Source organism: Erinaceus europaeus, chromosome 1 (genome assembly GCF_950295315.1).
Source record: "Erinaceus europaeus chromosome 1, mEriEur2.1, whole genome shotgun sequence".
Classification (NCBI taxonomy): domain Eukaryota; kingdom Metazoa; phylum Chordata; class Mammalia; order Eulipotyphla; family Erinaceidae; genus Erinaceus; species Erinaceus europaeus.
Window position 1 is genome coordinate 87,464,817 of NC_080162.1, and position 17,341 is coordinate 87,482,157.

The window sequence follows — 17,341 nt, forward strand, 5'->3', positions numbered from 1 at the left end:
AATTATTTCAGTAGCCTGATAACTATATGATCACCACCTTACCGATGAGGAAACTGACACCCAGAGTGGTTGATTTCCCTGACATACAGTAACCAGAAAGCAGTAGGGCTGGAACTTAAAAGATCCACATCTGTGAGCTTCCAGTATCCCCACTAAGTTTTTGATACCACACATACCTTATATGATAGCTCTCTGAATAATTTCTCTGCTTTCATCTGATTCAGTCAACTATGTTCTTACAGCCACTTTTGACCTATTTTTGCTTTTATTTTATTTTTCTTATGTTTGATAAGACAGAGAGAGGGGAGGTGGAGTTAGAGAAGAAATTGAGAGGGGAGGTGGAGTTAGAGAAGGAGAAAGAAAGAGATAACTAAGGGGCTAGGTGGTGGGACATCTGGTTGAAAGCACATATTGCAATGAGCAACGACCTGGGTTCAAGCCCCTGGTCCCCACCTACAGGAAGAAAGCTTTATGAGTGGTAAAGCAGTGTTGCAGGTGTCTGTTTCTCTCCCTCTCTATCATCCCCTTTCCTCTCAGTTTCTGGCTATCTTCATCCAATAAATAAATAAAAATAATACAAAAATTAACTTAAATTAAGTTTTAAAAATAGAGAGGAAGAGACATCTATGGCACTGCTTCACTGATCATGAAGCTTCCTCACTGTAAGTAGGATCAGAGTCTTGAACCTGAGTCCTTGCACATGGTAACATGTATTTTAAACCAAGTGTGCCAACACCAAGCCACAGCATAATAGTTCATTCATAATCCATCATCATCCTGAAGATAGTAAAAAAAAAAAAAAGTTTATTCTGGTTCCTGCAATAGATTTTCACACTTAACCTTCTCCTTAGCTTTACCCCAAACACAGGCAACATGGCCTTCCCAGGCAAACACTGCTGATTGTAATGACAATTTGGTGAAGAAAGTCTATAGTTCTATGCAATCCTCATATTCCTCAGCAAGAAACATATAAAAATGAATATGCTCATGACTATATTTTTAGATAGATGACAGGATTTGTTTATTCCATACATTTCATACCAAGCAATCATACAATATGTGACTTTTCAGGACATCGGGTAGGAGGAATGAGGAATGATTGCTAACAGGTACAGGGGTTCTTTAGGTTTTTAAAAATCTTTTTAAAGATTTATTTATTAGGGGGTAGGATGGTAGTCTAGCAGGTTAAGCACACATGGCATGAAGTGCAAGGACTGGTGTAAGGATCCTGGTTCAAGCCTCCGGCTCCCCACCTACAGGGAGGTTGCTTCACAGGCAGTGAAGCAGGTCTGCAGGTGTCTATCTTTCTCTCCCCCCTCTATCTCCTCTTCTCTCTCAATTTCTTTCTGTCCTACCTTACAACAATAGCAATGACAACAATAATAACAATGACAACAACAAGGAAAACAACAAGGGCAACAAAATGGGAAAATGTCCTTCAGGAGCAGTAGATTTGTAGTGCAGGCACGGAGCCCCAGCAATAAACCTGGAGGCAAAAAAATTACTTATTATTTGATAGAGACAGTGAGAAATTGAGAGGGAGGGAGAGATAGAGTGAGAAAGAGACAGAAAGACACCTGCAGCCTTGCTTCAACACTCATGAAGCTTTCTTTCTGCAGGTGGGGACCAGATCAAAGAAACAGGAATACTCCCTTCCACCTTCTATGAAGCCAGCATCACCCTAATACCAAAAGCAGGCAGGGACACAACAAAAAAAGAAAACTACACACCAGTATCTCTGATGAACATAGTTGCTAAAATATTAAACAAGATCCTAGCCAACCAGATACAGCAGTATATCAAAAAGATTGTTGATCACAACCAAGTGGGATTTATCCCAGGAATGCAAGGCTGGTTCAATACATGTAAGTCAATCAATGTCATCCACCATATCAATAAAAGCAAAACCAAAAACCACATGATTATCTCAATAGATGCAGAGAAAGCCTCTGACAAAATCCAACACCCATTCATTCTCAAAACTCTACAAAAAATGGGAATAGCTGTGTAATATTCTACTGCATGCATATACAACAATTTTCTTTAGAGAGTGGAATTTAAGATTACACTTTGAGGGATTATTTCTATCATTTGACAGAGAATAGTTTTGTAAGTACTCTCATTCTGCAATAGCATTAGTAACACGAACAGTAACATAACAATAACTTGCATCTATTGGGCTTTTATACACATGTTCTAATCTAAGTATTTTACAGGTAGTAACTGCTTCATGGGTTCTTTGGAATATACCTAAAATAGACCTACTAGCTATTTCCAAAATGGAGACCCCAAATCTTCATCTGCAATATTCCAGCCTTTAGATTCATGATTAATCAACAATTTGTATGGCTTCATATGTTAAATCTTTTTCAGCCACCCGGTTCCAGATGCTACCATGATACCGACCAGACTTCCCTGGGCAGATGACCCCACCAGTATGTCCTGGAGCTCCGCTTCCTCAGAGCCCTGCCCTACTAGGGAAAGAAAGAGAAGCCTGGGAGTATGGATCAACCTGTCAACACCCATGTTTAGTGGGGAAGCAATTACAGAAGCCAGACCTTCCACCTTCTGCACCCCATAATGACCCTTGGTCCATACTCCCATGGGGTTAGAGAATAGGAAAGCTATCAAGGGAGGGAATGGGATACGAAGCTCTGGTGGTGGGAACTGTACCCCTCTTATCCTATGGTCTTGTTAGCATTTCCATTTTATAAATAAATAAATTTTTAAAAATTACCACTCTAAAAAAGAATATACCTTGAAAAAGAATATTATACAGCTATTAAAAATTATGCAGACAGATCCAGTTCCATCTATTATACTTTGTAGAATAAGAGATGAAAGACAACTACAGGATGGTTTCACTCATATGTGGAATCTAGAGAACGAATTCACCTGAACTTGAAAGATAAACAAAAAACCAGAAGTGAACTTAGACTTTTTGAGAATCACGGTGGTTATCTTTGGGAGGGTGGGGACACAGAACTTTGGTGGTGTGGTAGGAAACTATACTCTGTAATCTTACAATCTTGTAACCCACTACTAATCACAAAAAAAAAAGGCTTGAAAATAGGTGATGCTGTCATCTCTTTTGCTACATCATGGAGAGATCTTAAAGGTCTCATGTTGAGTGAAATAAGCCAGGAAGAGACGGACAATTAAGGAGCTTAAGAAGCAGAGACAGTAAGGGAAAACATAAGGTGAAACTTAGGGTGGGTGTGGTATATTACACCAAAGCAAAGGACTCTGAGGAAGAAAGGAGGGAATGGGCTGGGCTGGATGGGCTCTGGGTAAGATAATGGGCTCTGATGTAAGATAATGGAAAAGGACCTAAGATGGGGGAGAGAATGTCTTGCAGACACCTATCATGGGGAGATATGCAGATGTACCTATGTGTCAACAATTGAACTATAAATTATTACCCCTCCAATAAAGTGGGGGAAAAATTAACACACACACACACACACACACACACACACACACACACACACACACACCTGCACTCTGGTTCAGCATCTATGAACCCATCCTACAGATGCAGACTTGTAAAACATGGACCAAACAATAGGAAGCAATGGGGCTTGGTGGCAAGAGAATTTACTTAGTTGAATTGAATTCCTGGATTTGCCATTGGACTGAGATGGTTAGTAAATCACTTAAGCTCATGAGTCTCTATTCCTTCGGTTAAAATTGAGGATGACAATAACAGTACTTACTTAAGAGCTGCTGTAGGGACTGAATGAGGTGTGTAAAGTGCCTACTCCACAATCTGATCTATAAGGTATAGACTATCCACCCTTATATGAATTAGCTGCTGTTGATATTGTTATTGTTACTTTTATGTCCAGAATCTTGAGAAAGGTAGTTGATAAATACCTGTTGGGATCATGGATGAATGAACTGGATAAATGGATGCATGGATGCATGTGTGAATGGATCTGTGAATCAATGGTCCAATAGATGGATGAACAGACAGCCACTCTTAGGGGCCACGAGGTTGATACTTAGATAACATTGTTGATGTGGGAAGGTTTAGCAACCCCAAGATGAGCCCTATTAAGTATGGAACTTGCCTGGGTCCCTCCTCTGCCCCCATACAGTCAAAAAGATACCCTTAATTCAGAGCCTCATTGTATACAGCACACACACATGCACACACACACATACACCACACACCTTGAAAATCACTTCTTAACAAATTCTAAAGTAAAAATACATCTTGTGGTGAGAATTATAGGTTGTCAGTAGGCCAGAATTAGTGCATATCCCCAGACTTTATTTATTTTAATAATAAAGTTGCTGGGGCCTTTGATCATGGGGAGTTAGGGCAATCTCCTGCCTGCTATCTGACAGAGAAGAGGGCTCCTTGTACTGCCCTACCCCAACCAGACAATGTCATAAATCATAATTAGCTGCTACCTGAGTGTGGATGTGAAGGGTGAGGGGCAGCGAAGCCCACACCATCCTTGGGCAAAAAGACAAACCTCAGCTCGATTCAATGAGAGGTAATTACAGGGACTGTCAGAGGCTGGTGCAGCCTTACTTTCCAGCCATGGAAGCTACAGGGACTGAAAAAAATGCCATGTATTCAAAAATAATCACTGATTTTGTTTGTGGGTCTATCACTCATTACTCCTGAATAAAGATGTCTTCAAAGCATTTTGTTTCTTTCAAATGGAACCCAAAATGAGCTATCACCTTTCCAAGGGCGCCTAAAAGGGAAGGGAAGGGGTGGAAAAGGGATTTTTACCAAGCATCTACTATGCACTGTGTACTATGTGAATTCATACACACACACACACACACACACACACACACACACACACATACATTACGCCTATTTCTTCATCAACTGCACATTTTGTGAGTCTTGCAGTAGAGTTCCCTTTTACAGATGGCAAGACTGAAGTTGAACAGTTAACCAAGGGGCTGGGTTGTGGCACACCTGGTTGAGCACACATGTTGCAATGTTCAAGGACCTGGGATTAAGCCCCCAGTCCCTACCTGCAGGAGGAAAGCTTTACAAGTGGTGAAGCAGGGCTGCAGATGTCTCTCTGTCCCTCTACCTCTGTATCTCCCCCTCCTCTCTCCATTTCTGGCTGTATCTAATTAACAAATAAAGCTAATAAAAAATTTAAAAAGAGAATATTAAAAAAAAGAGTTTACCAATTACATAGGACACAGGGGTGAGACAAGGATTCATATCCATGTTGGTATAACTCAAAAACTGGTGTGAGTTCCTCAACATCCATGCTGGTCATTTCAATTGTTGGTGCATCTTGTGGCTGATCTGTCTGCCAAAGACCTGCCCAACTGTTTACAGTGACACTGCTCACGTGGACTCAAGAGCCCTACCAAATCAAATATCAGTTGTTCTGGCCTGAATCTGTTGTCTATGTCCACATACCTGACCCAGTGGGCCAGATGCATTAAGCTGCCCACGATAGTCCATCCCACAGAGTCTTGAACCCTGTTCTGGATTTTGTTCCAATTTTCTACTAAGATTGATAGTGTAGTTAAAAGTCAGACAATTTGACCTAATTCCTACCACTCCAAGGTCCAGGGCTACTCCAGCCCACTCTGGGTACCTGAGTAATGCCCACACCACCTCTCATCTCTGAAGCATATGTGCTGAGTGGCTTCTCTGAATCATGTTCAATGCCAAGTTCTAAAGGCCCAGCAGAGAGTTTGTGGAGGCAAAGGAACCCTCCTGCACTGCTGGTGGGAATGTAAATTTGTCTGACCCCTGTAGAGAGCATTCTGAAGAACTCTCAGAAGGCTAGAAGTGGACCTGCCCTATGATCCTGCAATTCCTCTCCTGGGATATATCCTAAGGAACCAAACACACCCATCCAAAAAGATTTGTGTATACCTATGTTCATAGCAGTATGAACAGTATGTTCATAGCAGTATGTTCATTACAATTTGTAATAACCAAAAACTGGAAGCAACCCAGCTGTCTAATAACAGAAGAGTGGCTGAGTAAATTGTGGTGTATATACACAATGGAGTACTTACTCACCTATTAAAAATGGTTAATTCATCTTCTTTATCCCATCTTGGATGAAGCTTGAAGATATTGTGTCAAGTGAGATAAGTCAGAAACAGAAGGGTGAATATGGGATGATCTTACTCATAGACAGAAGTTGAAAAACAAGATCAGAAAGGAAAACACTAAGCATAACTTGGACTGGAGTTGGTGTATTGCACCAAAGCAAAGGGGTGGGGTCTGGGGAGATTCAGATACTGGAACATGATGGCAGAGGAGGACCTAATGGGGGTTGTATTGCTATGTGGAAATGTTATGTATGTACAAACTATTGTATTTTACTGTTGACAGCAAACCATTAATCCCCCAATAAGGAAATTTAAACAAAATTTAAAAACAAGCAGGGCTCAATCAACCATTTAGCCATCAGATGCTACCTTACATTTTGGCTGCCAGCTGCCACAAATTACCTTACTATATGTCTGCCTTAGTTTGGAGAGCAGACTCTCACCCTCAAGGACATGGGCCAAGGTTCAAAGGTTACCCCCACTCACAGCACCATGTGCAGCCTTAACTACTATTGCTCAAAATGGAGGCAAAATGATGCCATTTATTGTCAGAGGTCCCAACTTCTGTGTGCTTGAGTTCAATCCTGTGCCTTCTCTCAACAGCCATGCACACCTGCACCCACAGGAGGCCTCAGTATCTGAATATGTCCCAGCTTCAGAAAAAAAAATTCAATAAAAATAATAAAATAATGGCCCAGCAGTAAATAAGACAGGCATAGCCACAGTCCTCGTGGAGCCATTGGTCTAGAAAATCAGATTTACACTAATCAACTAGATCAAACATCTCCAAAATCATCCATTCAACAGGCCCACAGTTCCAGACTAAAAGAGCATCCAGGCTGAGCTGAAGGTCATCCCACAGATTCTCAGCTAACCCTCCACAAGAGTCTGTGAGTTAAATGTTAACATCATCCCTGGTTTATAGACAGAAACAAAGGCCCAGAGGGGTTAAGTTAGCCTGGAAACTCACAGTTGACAAGTGTAGGAGACAGGGTTTGAGCCAAGGATCACTTCCAAAGCCTGTCCTTAAGACAGCCCAAGGCTGGGTCTTGGTATGACAGACCCTGGTGGCCAATAGCCTCATTTCTTTTTAAAATAGGTTTCAAAAATAATTTAAATAGAGGCTAGCACTGTCATACTGGCAGGGCATTGTCTTTCAAAACAGGTCGTTTTTACCATTCGACAGGTGTCCAGATGGTTATGGGCACAAATCAAGACTCATTTCTTGGCCAGCAGAGATAGCCATGGCTAAACAGAGAAGACAAGCCATCCCAGAAGCACTTGACAGGCCCAAGTGGCCTGGTTGGTGGGTGTCCCCAGCAAGATGGAGCAGACACCCCTTCTCACAAGTTCCTATGGAGGACCAGCAGGTGACACAAGGGATTTTGGATCTCCCTGACTCTCCCCATGGTGCCCTCCTGGATCCTGGGAACTCATCATTACCTGTGTACTGGCAGTCCATTGGAAGGATGGCTATCACCTCTGCATTCACTGCAGAGCACGAATCTCTATCCAAGCACAGATGGAAGACAAGGGCGTGGGGCTTATTAACCAAGCAGCACCAGTTCCTATGTGAGGACTGGCATCATCTGGCTCACTTCACAGATGCCTATGCCCCTTGCTTGCTAGTCTCCTGTGATTAAAACAGGTCACTAATATGCTTTTGAGCAAACCTACCTAGACTACCACATTCAGGTTTGCCATGTTTCCCTCTAAGGTGTTCGCCTTGGAATAGCCCACTTATCTCCCACCATTCTACAGCATTTGTTGATTCCCATCCAGACAAAATGACAGGGGGTCAATATTTGGGATTTCTGCTGTACAGAATCAACTTTGGGGATGTACGGTGGCTAGAACTCCTCAAAGCTGCCTTTTCAGGGTTGTTTAGACCCTTTGTGGGCAGATGATATTGCTACCTCCCTGCTCCACTGAGCTCAGGAAATTGCCCAGACTGGACCCTTAAATTCCAGGAAGCCAGCTTCCTTAGAATTCTATCATAATCATCCCCTCTAGATCCTGCTTTCTCCAAGAATTGCCTTGTCTTCCCAGAACCCCAAATAACATGTCCTTCCTGGTCTTCAGGAATTCTGCCTCCATCTCTGTCTCTCTATCTCCATCGCTCAGGCCCCTCAAGCACACTGTTTACTTGGTTTATTTCCTCTGAGTTGTCTCCCCATTTTAGTCTGCATTCTCCCTCCACACAGTGAGTTAGATTGTCAGGAAAACCGAGCCAGGAGAGAGGATCCCGCCCCTCCAGACAACTTCTCCTTTTCATTCTATGATACCAACTTTCCTTAGCAAGGGAAGACAAAAACCCCTCTGCTCTTTGTGTGGAGAATGCAGAAACACAACTCAAATTAAAACATTAACTTATCCCATCTGTCAAAGGGAGACACAGAAACAGAAGTATTCAGAAAAGACAATTTCAGTTGCAAAGAGTGCAAAGGAGTCTGGCTTCAGAAGTACTGGTTCACCAAATACAAAACACAGCAGTTATTTAAAGAAAAGCAACTTCAAAATCGTCACACTCACAGGGTTTACATTAATCTGCTGATGGTACGAAAACAGCCCTGTTTCACATGCTTACCATGTTGACAAAGGTATCTTCAGAGATACCATAGCGAGAACCAGGAATAAAACAGCCTTTGCTAAGGAGGCCAAGTTTAAGGGAAGGACTCAAGGATTTATTGTTTTGGGGACCCTGGTATTTTGGATTTGTCTCAGAGTTTATGAGTGTGTCGTTTTGTTGGTTCAGTGTCTTTGTGCTTCTGGTGTTTGTAATTGAAGTGCTTAATCATACCGGAAGCAGGGCAAAGTAGCCATTTGACTTTTACACCTCATCCAACCTACAGAGAAAATACAATGGGAATACAAACTAGTTGACTAGAAGAGATCATAAAAGTGGAGAACCTTAAATCATATGCAGTTTAGGCACAGGGATGAGGACAGGGAATAGACACAGGGGACATTCACTGAGCCGGAAGGCTCAGGCTGAAGCATGGGGCTGCAAGCAGGCTTAGAAGAGCTGGTTTAGGGCCAGACTGATGGCACAGGTGAATTTCTCAGACACTTCAGCTGTCCAGAGTGTAACCAAAAAAAAAAAACAGCAACTCTGTGCCAGCGACCTTGGAATTCTCCTGAGTTAGCAAGACACCAAGACCATTTAATGAGAACTTTTTTTCTTTGTGTAACCAGGGCTATCACTTGGGCTCAGTGCCTTCACTGCTCCACCACTCCTAACAATCACTTTCTTTCTTTCTTCCTGTTTTTATTGTTGTTGTTTTGATAAAGGTGGAAATACAGAGAATGAGAGATAGTGTTGTTAAAATTCGTAGGCTCCAGCTGGCCGGGCTAGCTTCACGGGCGGGTAACAGAGACACGGAGACAACGGCTGGGCAGGGAAGCTGTATTTCTTTATTCAGGAACAACGATTTATAAACTAAGACAAACTAATCACCAAGCAGAACCCTGCTGCCTCTTTTCCCCCGCGGCGGCGCCAAGCACTCTCTAACTCTCGAACTCTGGAACCCTCTTCGGGTTCCTTGGGGCAGGGCCAAGTGGGCCCACGAAATTAGCAGGACTGATCCAATTTTCTTGGCGGGGGAGAGCTAAAACAACCCAATGTAAAGCATACAACAATTCCCCCTTTTCTTTTTAACTAAATGACTACAGTATCAAGGGTGTGGGGTGAACAGAAACCTATATCGTACAGGCATTTTTTTAAAAAAAAGAAACTGGCACAAATATGGAGAAACATGTAAGCAAGTAACAAGAACCAGTGTGCTGCCAAGGGAAGGCCTGAGGGGGCCATGTTTTGTCTCTGTGGGCAAAACTTTATCAGCTTAAAAAAACATTTCTTGCCTCTGGGGGGCGTACTTGCCTCGACAGGCATTTGCATGGGGGTGGGGAACGGCCTAGAGTCCCAAAGGCAGCTGGCTGCAGTCAGTCTTTGAGAGTCCCAGCAGCATAAAGGGAAGCTGCTAGTTTTGTGCGAAGTGTCCAAGAGGTGTACCAGTGACCGGACAGACATCATCTTTGAGGTAGGAGACGAGCAGCAGCTGAACTCGTGGATGGCTGAGCTCCGCGAGGACACAGGCCAAGGGCTGGAGAACACAGAGCCCAGGATGCACAGCCCCCCAGAGACTGGCCTGTCTAGCTCCCCCAGGGGAAGCACGGAGTCCCTGAACCAAGGTGCTTCTCCTGGGGGTCTGCTAGATCCAGCCTGTCAAAAAACGGATCGCTTCCTGTCTTGCTACCCCTGGTTCCATGGCCCTATCTCCCACGTGCAGGCAGCGCAGCTGGTTCAGCTCCAGGGCCCTAATGCTCACGACGTGTTTCTGGTATGGCAGAGTGAGACCCAGCGAGGGGAGTACGTGCTCACGTTCAACTTTCAAGACGTAGCTAAGCACCTGCGCCTGTCACTGACGGAGTGGGGCCAGTGTCGGGTTCAGCACCTGCACTTCCCCTCGGTCGTGGACATGCTCCATCACTTCCAGCGGTCGCCCATCCCGCTCGAGTGTGGCGCTGCCTGTGATGTCCGACTGTCCAGCTACGTGGTCGTACTCTCCCAGCCATCAGGTCCCTCTGACACTGTCCTGTTTCCTTTCTCTCTCCCTCGCTGGGATTCAGAGCTGGGCCTTCTGCACCTCAGCACTTCCAGCTGTCCACGGGGGCTTGGGGCGCAGGGCCCGCCAGGCCGGTCCTCCCCCCCAGAGCAGATCTTCCACCTGGTGCCTTTGCCGGAGGAGCTGGCCAACAGCCTGTGGCACCTGGAGCCTGAGAGTCGAGCCCGGGACTCAGACTACAAAATGGACTCCTCCTCGCGGAGCCACTTGAGGGCCATCGACAATCAGTACACACCTCTCTGACGGGAGCACAAGCAGAGATGGGGACTCATGAATGTAATTTTTTTTCCTTTCTTCCAGAGAGAGATTTAAGGGACACTAGTAACTGCTTTTCCAGTTCTGCGGTGCCCCCTTCTATTAGGCCTGTTAAAGGGCCTCCTTCACCTGGCCTTCTCATTGTTTACAGATGGAGCTGCCTGCAGAGGCCGCCTGCCCCATCACTGAGGCACGGCGGCAGGGTGAGGGCCAGAGCTGGTGGTGGTGGGAACTTGTTTTCTTTTTCGCTGACTTTCTGCTGGGGGTGGGGGTATGTGTGTGTCCATCAGGAAGCCCCACGTTGGGCGCCATTTGTTGTTAAAATTTGTAGGCTCCAGCTGACCGGGCTAGCTTCACGGGCGGGTAACAGAGACGCGGAGACAACGGCTGGTCAGGGAAGCTGTATTTCTTTATTCAGGAACAACGATTTATAAACTAAGACAAACTAATCACCAAGCAGAACTCTGCTGCCTCTTTTCCCCCGCGGCAGCGCCAAGCACTCTCGAACTCTCGAACTCTGGAACCCTCTCCGGGTTCCTTGGGGCGGGGCCAAGCGGGCCCACGAAATTAGCAGGACTGATCCAATTTTCTTGGCGGGGGAGAGCTAGAACAACCCAATGTAAAGCATACAACAAGATAGGCAGAAAGAAGGAGAGACACTTGCAGCACTACTCCAGCACTCATAATGCTTCTCTCCCTCCCCTTTACCTATAGGTAAAGACCAAGGGCTTGAACCTGGGTCCTTATGCATGATGACATGTGCATATTCTGGGTTAGCCACTTCCCAGCCCCAAATCAGTCTCAGGCGTTGAGATTTGAGTCCAGAGAACTTGCATGACATGTGTTTGTCAGGTTAGGAGCCTGGGGTGGGAGGCAGACTTTTCTTGAGTAGCAAAAACAATATTCTGACAGGATGTGATTCAGTTGCGGTTAATCAGGCACTGACACTTCCTATTAGCATGTTTATAAAACTCATTTTTAAGTCCAAAAACAAAAATGAAAGAAACTCCCTTATGCCACTAATGGCCACTGAAGACTATGCCCAGGAGAGTCTAAACACTATGAGCAGACAGATTGGCATATGGATGTGACTTCTTGAAGGTATTGGCACTCATTTCAGCAGTTACACTCTGGGGTCTTTTCTTTCTTCTTATTTATTGCTTCTTTTAATTAAAAAATAATAATCCTTGCTGAACAATAAAGGAACTGGAGTAAAAAGTGAGAGTTCCCACTAATAGCTACTACCCCCCAAACATACTCTCTTCCTTAAAGACAAATAATCCTAGCAATTTAGCACCTACCTTTCCAGATGTTTGCACTTACTCACCAATTTGTATGCATATAAACACATTTAATGAAAGGTTTTTCCACCCAAAAGGCATTGCACAATATATACTTTAGCTTTGCTATATATTATCCCACTGAGTTTGGCATCACAAGCATCTTTTCATGTCATATAGCTTGACCTCTTTCTTTGAAATGGCTGCAAATTATATTGTGTGGGCACTCAGCAATGTATGTAAATGTTCTTTATTAATGCACACTTAGGTTGTTTCCAAGTTTCTCACCAATATTAACAATGCTACCATGAACACATATTGTACATTCGTGTGCATATATTATATAGAACAGATTCCTGGAAGTGAAATGCTGATTCAATTAATATGTTTATTCTCTATTCTTGGCATCAGCACAATGTGGGAAAGAGATTCATTTTGTACCCCCTTGCTGAACAGGATATCAGTGACCTTTTAAAAATGTATGTTGATTTGATTATAGGAAAATGGCATCACATTTCAATTTGCACTTCCCTAATTGGAAGTCTGAGTAGCTTTTTATTTGGGGTTGTACTGTTTCAGTCTAAGTCCTCTAAAGACAAGATTAACTGAGGACTTCCAGGAGGGATGGCCATAGAGTGACAGCAACCAGATCAGGCTCTTCCCCAAAACAACAAATATCTACAACTACTGAACTTAACAAAATCCACCAACTTCAGCTGAGACATCTGCAGAAATACCACAGCCTCAGCCACCAAGTTGCAGGCTCTATTATGATTCCATCCTGGCCTCCCTGGGCAGACAACCTCACCAATGAGTACCAGTTGAGCACGTCTGTTACCATGTGCGAGAACCTAGTTTCAAGTCTCCAGTCCTCAACTACAAAGTAGAAACTGGGAGTATGGACAAAAAAATCTTTATGGGGTGCAAAAGGTGGGAGTTCTAGCTTCTATAATTGCTTCTCTGCTGCACATGGGTGTTGGTAGATCGATCCATAGCCCCAGTCTGTTTCTATCTTTCCCTAGTGGGGAAGGGCCCTGGAGAAGAAGAAGAGAAGAGGACAGACTTCCCCATTTTCACCCACAGAGAACTCAATAGTCAGTTGTAAGGATAGTAAGCAACCTGCAAAACCTGCAGCACCTTCAATGCAGTGGGCTCATAAGCTCTAATTGTTGCCTTTCTGATTCAGAAGCAGTAGTTTCCTGCTACTTTAAAGGCTCACAATTAGGCAAGTGACTATGAGGTGTCTGCTGGCCATTGGTCCTCTTGAAGAGAAATTACGGACAAAAACAATTTGGGTTCATACTCTCCAAGGCAGGGGATACATTAGAAAATAACCAGAGGACTTTGAACCTCAGTTCTACTGGGACCCAGAACATTTGCGACCAGAAAATTTTCTTTTTATACCACCACTGAGAGGGAAGAGAATCTGGAGAACAATGGAGAAAGTCACGTGCTGCTTCTCTTATATGAGAGGGAAGAAGGAAAAGGAAATACACCCGGAAGTTGTCATGGGTATAGGGGTGGCTTAGAAAGGAAGTAAAGGCAGGGCAGTAGAAGTGAATAAAAATGTGTGTGTGTGTGTGTGTGTGTGTGTGTGTGATCTTGGGAGAACTATGGAAATTACCATTGGAGGGGGTGGGGACATAGAACTTTGGTGGTGGAAGTGGTGTGGAAATATACCTATTCCCTTATAATTTTGCAAATTACTATTAAGTCGCTAATAAAATTGAAGTTGGTGGATTTGATGGAGTTAGGAAGAAAAAAAAGAAAAAAAGAGAGGGATTTGGGAAGAAGGATGCCCCTAGAAGAGGATGGGCAAGCCACAGTCAACTCCATCAATACTGACCCACACTCGCTTTTATAGTATCTTTCCCTCCAATGTCATTACTGTCAGCTCCTCCAGGATCCTTGTAGAGACAGCCCAGCATGTCCCTGGATGCCCTGTGCCACACCCACCCTCCCCTGGCTTCTCCTAACCCCTCAATATGATAGCAATTAGCCTCAGACAATTATCAGTGATCCAGGACTGTCTGGAACTCACACTTTTGTCAGAATGAATTTTGAGTCTGAAGTTGATCTCCTTGTTGTGCGGATTTTATGAGGGAAAGATTAAATCATCCTCTGATGTGTGCTTCATTAGGCCCCAAATCCTTGAAGAGTTGTTAAAGCATCTTCTCATTGAAATGCTCTCAATCTCAGCTTGAATGGATATCAGCATGAATAATCTCTCCATTATTTGGGAGCTAAACTGGCTGGGAAGCTCTGTCAGATGTGATTTTTTCAAAAGTCCTTTGAGTCTGGCCCTTCTGGGACTTGTGACCCCTCAAATTGACAAGCTGAACAGTACCAGAAGTTGATCATGTTCTATTTTTCCCAGAAAAAAAAGGGGGGAAAATCCCTGCCCCTCCTCTGAGTGAGTTTGTCTAAGTCGGCCAACATTCCAGCTAGGAGCCACCACTATGGGTCTAGTCATTTGGGCTGGACAAGGGTCAGCCTAAGGGGAGGGCACATCATGGGGCAAGTATCAGGGTACAGCCTGGAAACAAGAGTCATGGATCAGCCTACCACTAGGACCAGGGCTCAGTCTAGAAGCAGGGGTAGTTAGGGTTTAATCTAGGAGCAGAATTGGGATCAAGTCTATATCCAGTGTTAGGATCCAGTTAAAGAGGAGGGACAGGGACATATTACCAGAACCAAGGCTCAGTCTTTAAGTAATGTCAGAATCGTACATGTCTAGTACCAGGATTCAAGCTGAAATCCTACTCAGTGACGTGGTACACAGTCTCGTCTGTATTTCAGAATTCACTAACGTGGGTTGGGTGTTTATGCACCTGGCTGAACACATTACAGTGTGCAAGGACTCAGGTTCAAGCCCCTAGTCCCCATCTGCAGGGGAGCAAGCTTCTCAAGTAGTGAAGCAGGACTTCAGGAGTCTCTCTGTCTCTCTCCCTCTCTATCTCCCCACTCCTCTCTCAACTTCTTTCTATATATTTATCCAATAAACAATCTAATTAAACATTTTAATGCACTAACCATGACTTGGTAACACCTGACACTTAGCTTTTTATTTCCATTCTTATATATTATCCAGATCTGTTAGCAACCAGGTTAGACCAAGAGCCTCCGAGACACTCAAGCTGTTTCAGGTGAGAGGCAGTGAAAGGAGTGTTAGCAGGAGAACATTGTGTCAGAAGTGGGAGGAGCCAGGGCTCAGAAGTCCTGAGTATTTAAAATATGCCTACTAGCTATCTACAAAATGGAGGACCCCCTCACACTTCATCTGCACTATTCCAGCCTTAGTTTCATGATTGGTCAACAATTTGTTTGCCTTTGTATGTTAACTGTATTTTCAGCCACCAGGTTCCAGATGCTAGCAGGATGCCAACCAGACTTCCCTGGACAGACAACCCCACCAATGTGCCTTGGAGCTCTGCTTCCCCAGAGCCCTTCCACACTAGGGAAAGAGAGAGACAGGCTGGGAGTATAGATCAATCTGTCAACGTCCATGTTCAGCGGGGAAGCAATTACAGAAGCCAGACCTTCAACCTTCTGCATCCCACAATGATCTTGGGTCCATACTCCCAGAGGGGTAAAGAATAGGAAAGCTATCAGGTGAGGGGATGGGATATGGAGGTCTGTTGGTAGGAACTGTGCGAAGTTGTACACCTCTTATCCTATGTTTTTGTTAATGTTTCCTTTTTATAATTTTTTTTTTAAAAGTCCTGGGTAAAGGTAAAGGATTATCCATTTCCAGACAACCTTAACTACATGCTCATCTTCTGATTCCAGCAACAAAAAAAATCAGTCTTTGAGGCCAGGCAATGGCACACCTGATTAAGTGCACACATTACTGTGCACAAAGACCCAGGTTCAAGCCCCTGGTCCCCACCTTCAGGGGGAAAGCTTCATGAGTGGTGAAGCAAGTCTGCAGGTGTCTCTCTGTCTCCCTGTCCCCCTTCCCTCTCAATTTCTCTGTCTCTATCCAACAAACATATATATCAATCTTTTTCAAAGGGTCCAAACAAGATGCCAAGTTTCCATTCCATCATGGCCAAGGGTGGGAGAAGAGTGAGATTGTTCATCTTAGTCTAAAGCACACTGGTCATGCAGGCTGACCTTCAGGAGGTCACTCTGCTCTCTGGGCTTCTAGACTGTTATCTGAGAAACTGTCCCTTCTGAGCATAAGACACAGGGAGCTGAAAGAAGACGTGGGGTCACAGGGGAGCAGGTGGTAGCTCAGCAGCTTAAGTGTACATGGCACGAAGCACAAGGACTGGCATAAGGATCTCAGTTGTAGCCCCCGGCTCCCCACCTGCAGGGAGGTTGCTTCACAAGCGGTGAAACAGGTCTGCAGGTGTCTTTCTCTCCCCTGTCTTCCCGTTCTCTCTACATTTCTCTCTGTCCTATTTAACAACAATGACATCAATAACAACACCAATAATAATAAACACAACAAAAATAAAACAAAAAGCAACAAGGGCAACAAAAGGGGAAAAAAAGAAGACATGGGGTGGCAAGGCAGAGGTAAACCTTTATTCTTACAAGGAGTCATTCCTGCCTCTGAGCTCTGCTAAGCTCTGCCAGGCTTTGCTTGGTTCCATTCCCTCCCTCAGGTCAGCTCCCCTGATGTCAGCTCTCTTGATGTCAGCTCTCCCAGGTGCTCCCTTGGGCACACACCTACAGCAAGAAGCTCTCTCCAAGTCAGCAGTGTGGTCAGCTCCCAGCTCCCTCAGAGCTTCTCCCCGCCCCTTTTTATATAGGGGGAGAATAAAAGTGGCCTCTGGTCAGGAGGCCAAGATTACATGCATGCCCAGTAGCTGGTATGGCCCTGAGGCCACAGAACATCTTGGTTAACTAACCAGGCACCTCAGGTCCCGAACAGAAAGGCTGGGGCGAGTCCATGTTCCCCACAAGGGCACTCATCTATAAACAGAATATCTGAAGTGGCTAATCAGCCGGGCGCCCTCATTTCAGTCACCTGGTGAGAGGAGGAGAAGAGTACAAGCACCACACAGAAAGAAGGATGGGGCGTGGGCATTTGGGGATGGCAACCTGGGGATGATTCTGAGAGTAGAATGCACGTACGCGAGGCCCTGGTTCAATCCCAGATAACACGGGAGTACA

At 44.6% G+C, this 17,341-nt stretch overlaps 1 protein-coding gene across 1 annotated transcript; it reads left to right on the top strand.

Annotated features, from left to right (window-relative positions):
• Positions 1-7,844: 7,844 nt before the first annotated feature.
• Positions 7,845-11,098, top strand: LOC132542111 (SH2B adapter protein 3-like). The gene is made up of 3 exons (XM_060204858.1): positions 7,845-7,898; positions 8,446-8,613; positions 10,062-11,098. The coding sequence occupies exons 1-3, from the start codon at positions 7,845-7,847 to the stop codon at positions 10,923-10,925; spliced, it is 1,086 nt and encodes a 361-aa protein (XP_060060841.1). The 3' UTR covers positions 10,926-11,098.
• The last annotated feature ends 6,243 nt before the right edge of the window (positions 11,099-17,341 follow it).